This window comes from Cupressus sempervirens, chromosome 6, assembly GCF_028749045.1.
Source record: "Cupressus sempervirens isolate cs-2001-9-10 chromosome 6, ASM2874904v1, whole genome shotgun sequence".
Classification (NCBI taxonomy): domain Eukaryota; kingdom Viridiplantae; phylum Streptophyta; class Pinopsida; order Cupressales; family Cupressaceae; genus Cupressus; species Cupressus sempervirens.
Window position 1 is genome coordinate 522,456,752 of NC_143123.1, and position 6,655 is coordinate 522,463,406.

Below are 6,655 nucleotides of genomic sequence, written 5' to 3' on the forward strand. Positions count from 1 at the left end.
TCTTAAGTCTTCTTTCTTTTCATACCAACTACAGTCACCTCTATTCAGCCACTGAATGAAGCAATACCCTAAACTCCTTGTCTTCCTTAGGTTCTCACACATGATAACCTTTACTTTTGATTGAATATCTCTATAAATTGAGAATTTATATCTTTCGTCACTTAATCACAATCATGCATTTTACGGTTAGGTAGGATACAATGAATCTACCCACTTTTCCATTTGGTTCTTCTAGAAACTTCTTCTTCAGTCTTCCTTGAATTCACCTCAAAATGGTTTGCCTTGAATTCTATGCCACCAATTCATCATAGTTATCTTCTACATGCTTCACATAATTCAAGAAAATGAAATAGTCAGCTCAGATTTATCAAATATTTGATTTAACACATTTACTAGCACTCAATATCAATATGTTGTCACATGGCCAACACTAGTTCACTTAGCAAACACTAAAGTTTACTCAGAAAACACAAAATTTTACTGATGCTCGACACCAACTAAACTTTACTTGACATATACTAACAATCACTTGGTTTGCACTATTTTTCATCTTTTCTCAGTACCTCTTTTTTTTCACTCAAATTCCACTAATTTCTACTTAGCTTCCATTGACTGCTCGACAAGGCTTGGCAAACACTTTTCATACTTGATTTTCTTCTAGTCTTATATTGAGTAGCCTTTTATTTCAGACTTTAATTAGATAAACAATACACTTTAGTATCAATGTCTTACTTGGTCTTAGTGCTTCTTTTACATACCAAATAACTCAACCTTTCTCTAGGTGCTATTGTTATTTCCTTCTTTCAAATCATATTCATCAATCAATTAAATGATAGCTTTGAGACCAAAAATCAATTTTCTCACCAGCAGGTAGCAGGTTTGACATCATTGAAAAAATAATGATTGTTCCATTACAGGTTCTTCTCTTCAAAACAATCTTATATCAACACTCCAATAGCCAGGTACTCTTTTATAAGAGCTATAGTTATTGTGGTTGTACAGATGGGGTGGAAGATTAATGAGATGGATGTTAAAATCATATTTCTCAATGGTGTATTTGAGGAAGAAATTTACATTGAGCATCCTGGAGGATTTAAAGAACATGGGAAGCATTCTCATGTTTTTAGGTTGAAAAGAGCACTATATGGACTCAAGCAAGCTCCTAAGGCATGGTATTCAGATATTGAGAGTTACTTGCATAGTGTGGGCTTTGTTAAAAGTGAGGCAAATTTGAACATGTACTATGTTCAAGTTAACGATGAACTTCTCATACTGCTATTGTATGTTGTTGACTTATTTCTCATAAGGCTAAAGGGGCTCATATCACATTGAAAGAGAGACCTTGCAAGATAGTTTGATCAAATGAAGGATTTTAAGTTAATGTACTACTTTCTAGGATTAGAGTTGTGGCAAAAAAAGGAAGAGATTTTCCTCTAATAGGGGAAATACTTAATTGATATCTTGAAGTGATTCATGATGGAGAATTGTAAGCCCATGTCAACACCACTCGTAACCAATTGGCAGAAGATTGATGCTTCTAGATCAGAAGCAGTGGAACCTACTTTATATTGATTGTTGATAGGCTCTCTTATATATCTGGTCAACACTAGGCGAGACATTTTTTTTGTAATGAACTCTTGTAGTCAGTTTGTGGTGGAACCTAGACATTGTACTTGATAGTTGCAAAGCATGTTTTGAGATATCTTTGAGGCACAATTGGTTATGGGCTGAAATATGTTCAGCAGGATGGAGTGAAGTTTGAGGGGTTTATTGATGTAGATTGGGCGGGTAGTATAGTTGATAGGAAGAGCACTTTAGGGTATATTTTGAGCTTGGGATAAGGAGTTGTCTCTTGGCACAACAAGAAACATAAGTTAGTTGCACAAATGTTTGCTGAGGTTGAGTTTATGGTTGTCAACATGGCTACATGTGAGGCTATCTGACTCTATAAACTTCTAGTTGGACTCTTTGAATAGAAACTAGATCCTATAGTCATTTACTATGACAATTAGAGTTGCATCAAATTTTTTAAAAATCCAATGTTTCATGACAAGTCCAAGCACATTGAGATCAAGTACCACTTCATCAAAGATTGTGTAGAGAAGCGGATAGTGAAACTTTGGTACATTCCTATAGAAGAACATATAGAAGACATCCTAACAAAAGCTTTGGTGAAGAATAACTATGTATTCTTTAGGGATAAGATGGGTGTTGTGCAAAACACCTTCTTAGCTAAGAGGGAGTGTTGATTTTTGTTTTTTGTGTAGCTTGGAAGGTGGAGTTGCTTTAAAGCAACTCAAGTTGGAAGTTGAACAACAAATGTAGTTTTTAAATTCATTTATAGAATAATTATGAGTTTGTGAAGTTGCATAAAGTGAGAGTGATTTTATGTGTTTTAAAGCCAAAGAAAGAAATGAAAGTTTCTTTCCTTCCTTAGTAAGTAAAGTAGCTGGGTTCTATTTATGTAAAGTTGTTGTAGCAAACTCTATTGTATTCTAGAAGAGAAAGTTTGTTGTTAGGATGAATAGAAGATCCAATAGTTGTGGGGTTTCCTAGGTATATATGTATTATTGTCGGCTTATGTTATTTTTCTTTTGCTATTTAGTTTTAGTTAATTAACTCAAAGTATTAATTGTTATAAATCAGATAGAACTTCTTTTTGTGAATTTATTATGCAATTGATCTATAATTGGGTTATAAGAAATTAACAAATTTGTGTTTGTGAATGTCGTGCTTGTAGTGGAGGCAAAAATTTTGTTTCTTTGGTCCTTGGACATTCTATGCATATTTGGTTTTAGCAAAGAATTCTCTTTGCCTTTCGAGTATTGCATTCACTTCTTTTTAATGAGGATTACTAGATTTTCATAACAATGATAAGGTTTGTTTCTTGAGATTGTCCATACTCATAAGATTGGAGGGCTCGTAGAGCAATCACAATGCTTTGAATATGTTAGTGGTTGGGATCATCTTTTGCTTGACATACTTCATTTTGCCCAAAATTAAGACCATTGTTCTTTGCAATAATGTTCCCATTTTGTAGCAAAGTCATTTCTAAAAAGTTGGTAACAATAAGTTTTTTGGTTTTATTAAATAAATAATATTTCAAAAAAAAATTACTTATATTAAAAATTAAATTGTTTACATAAAAATATATTTAAAAATAATGTTATTATTAAATAGCTATCCCAGTTCATTTGGAGCTGGATTGGGAACCACTCCAAATAAAATATAGGTCAATAAGTATTTATACTAAAAAAACTGTACAATTGAATCTTAATAGCCAAATCACATTTTAACATACTATAGAAAATATTTCTGACTTACCAAATTTTAATTAAAAATTCAATAATTAATAACAGGCTATGCTACCCCCCATTTTAAAAAAATAAAAATTATTCACATTATTTTTAGTTTTAAAAAAAAAAAAGTTTATCCCACTTAGATTGTTTACCTATAAAACCAGCCAACATTAATTATCAATATAGTTGTGGCTCCATATCACAAGACAAATCCCCAACATAATGATGGTAATTGTAGAACTTTTAACTATGGGAGATAATATTCAGTAATGTACAAACATTAAGAAGTTCTGCTTTCCTAGACCACAAAGGAATAAAACAAATAAAATTTGAATAGTGCTATAATTTGTAAGCATGTGCACCAAATTAGAAACATGTTTGTAAGGATTTCTTATTGGCAGAAAAAATGGAGTAAAAAGGGGAAAACAAATTTAATACAAGTATCTTTCTTTTTATTAAATTCTTTTGAGTACTTAGTAGTTTAGTTGTCTTTTCTAATATATCTTTCTTCTATTAGAAACTTGAAGAGTTGGCTAAGCTCCATACAAAATTTATTAAAGATAAAAATAAGAAAATAAAAAATAGAACTTTTGTTTTTTTAAGATTTCTTAAAAGAGAATAATATTTTTCAAATAACTTGTTGTTGTCCACCACAAAAATATATTTTGTACGGAGGATAGCTGCTTCCAAACTTAAATGACATGTACTGATTAGTCTCTCCATACTGTCAATTTGAAAACAACTTGACTAACATTTTTTAAACAAGAAAATAGATGATCTACTTCTACAAGAGGGTGATGAAATATGTGGCAACCCTCTTGTTCACTCACTTTCTTAATGACAGCCAAACCAAACAACAGATAGATTGAAAGTTCTACACTATGAGCTGCTTTATGTAGAATGACATTGTTCTCTATGATTGTAAATTATATGTGCTATTATAGCTATTGTCTATTTGTTACAAAATCTCCAGTATATTAAGATTCTTACTTAATTTTTTGGATTATACTGTGTACACTTTTATATGTATCAGCTTTATGATCTATTACAAAATTGTGTAGAGTTTTGTATGAATCAATGTTTTGGATCACAGTTCATGATCTATCATCAAGTTTGTACATATTTTTATTTGTGTCAATCTTTCCAACTTACAAAATTCTGATGAAGAATAATAAAATGTGATCCAAAGTATCGATACAAATAAAAGTTTACACAACACATCCATAAACTAAACAACAAATATAACTGTCAATTGAATCTATTTGCTATTGAGCTCCTCTATGTTTGTTTAGCGAATATGTTTCAACTTTCTGTTGTAAAGCAGCAAATTGGTTACTGTTGTAATTGCTTCTTTAGAAGTTATTTTTCAAATTCGCTTCTTCCAATTTAAAAAATAATAGAAAATGATATTGAACTATCATTATGGTAAAAAACATAACGATGTTAATACTTGTTTAAGGAAAATAGATCCAACAAGTTAAGGTTTTGTTTCTTTCTCCTTGGTCTCAGTCCTTATGAAACTCGTTATGCTAGTTGCTCTTGTCTTTTTTTTTAAGCCCTGTCCTTTCTTTGAACTTTTGTTTGGGTTTGGCCCTTTCTCTTCCTGTCTTTATCTTTAACCAAAACATGAAACTCTCACTAAATACCCAAAAAGCGAAGGCGCTTCAAAGGCTTGAAATAGAAGCTTAATTAATCTCATTGTATCAGAAGTGATGATAGCAGGCCAGATTCAGTGAGAAGATTCATGAAGAAAACGGGAAAATCCTTTTCCTTTTCCTTCTTCCCTGCCTCAGTACCGAGATCAGGGCTGCTATGTCTATTTATAGTGCTGGTCTTGTTAGTAGCCTTTGTCAATGTATCAGAATTCAGACAAATAGTTACAAGCCCATCTAGTTTTGGCAGATTATTGCACTATAATCCCAATTCATCCTCTCCATCATTTCTTGTAAGAATAGATGAGAATAGTTATGTGGATTCTCAAGGCAATCAGATCTTCATCAACTGTAGCTGCCCAAAAGTAGTTCAAAACTCCACAAAGGATATCAAGGAGAATGTCACTGCAGCCATTGAATCTGATAAGCCTGGCTATGAGTTCAGTATTTTGATTGGAGTATTATCAAGGGCAGGTCAGTATGAAAAAAGACATTTTCTTCGCATGGTTTATGGAAGCCAATCCACAGCCCATGCAAAAGTGGATGTGAAATTTGTGTTCTGCAATCTGACCAAGGATGATCAGAGAATCCTTGTGCCTCTGGAGATTATGACCTACAATGATATCATCATATTGAATTGTGAGGAGAACATGAACAAAGGTAAAACTTATACTTATTTCTCTAGTCTGCCAAAGATGGGATTGCAATATGACTATGCTATGAAGGTGGATGATGATATTTATTTTAGGATTGATAAGTTGGCTGAGTCACTGAAACCTTTGCCAAGGAATGACACTTACTATGGCTATGTTATACCTTGTAGCAAAACGGATCCTTTTGACAAGTATATGTCTGGTATGGGATATGCCCTTTCATGGGATTTGGTGAAGTGGATTGAGGAATCTCCAATTGCTAAGAATAATACAGTTGGGACAGAGGATAAGATGGTGGGACTTTGGTTAGATAAAGGGAAGAAGGCTAAGAATAGGTACAGCAATAAGCCTGCTATGTATGACTTTCCTCTTGCCAATCCTCCATGTTCTCATGAATTGATTCCTGATACCATTGCTGTACACAAGCTCAAGGACAGGGAGAGATGGTTTACTGTTCTCAAGTATTTCAATTTTACAGCTTCTCTTAAGGAATCTAAGTTGTATCATTTATACTAGGAAGTATAAGATGTGTATGTGGGACTTGTTCTTACAGAAAAAGATGAAGGAACGATATATAGTATTCAATGAATTATTTTTCAAGAGGGTTAAGGTGACTTAACTGTGTTACTCATGTTGAGTTTGAAATGTTTCATGTGGCTTCAGCAATGTTCATTGCTTACTATGTTTTACCAATGATTATAATCCCCTCTGATCCAAGTTTAGATTTGAAGGAAGCTTAAGTGCATAATTGAACAAGGTTTTGTAGTTCATATGACTAAATTATTGATTCAGTGATTCATGCGGCATGTTCTTTAATCTAATCTTTTTAATTATAAAGAAAAAGCTATTAAATATGTCTTTGTATATTTATCATTAGTATGCTGAGAGATATCAACTAGGAGAAAATTGTTACATTTTAAGAATTTTGTAATGATGTTCAGGAGTACATAATCATTTCAATGTTTCATAATAAATCTAGTGATCCAGATTTAAGAGGAACTCTTAATGTATAAAGATCATTTTAAAGAATTTTTGTACGTTGTCTAATTTT

The 6,655-nt window shown here is 32.3% G+C and overlaps 1 protein-coding gene across 1 annotated transcript; it reads left to right on the top strand.

Moving 5' to 3' along the window:
• Positions 1–1,002: 1,002 nt before the first annotated feature.
• Positions 1,003–6,120, top strand: LOC149553318 (beta-1,3-galactosyltransferase pvg3-like). Its single transcript, XM_089790315.1, has 2 exons — positions 1,003–1,280; positions 5,007–6,120. Exons 1-2 carry the CDS (start codon positions 1,003–1,005, stop codon positions 6,118–6,120), a joined length of 1,392 nt encoding a protein of 463 aa, XP_089646441.1.
• Positions 6,121–6,655: the final 535 nt, after the last annotated feature.

Bases quoted from the DNA above. Each gene is read 5' to 3' on its own strand.
- LOC149553318 (XM_089790315.1), top strand. From the start codon at position 1,003: ATGGGGTGGAAGATTAATGAGATGGATGTTAAAATCATATTTCTCAAT. The intron at 1,281-5,006 runs GTATGTTGTTGA...TCATTGTATCAG, and splicing joins GAACTTCTCATACTGCTATT to AAGTGATGATAGCAGGCCAG.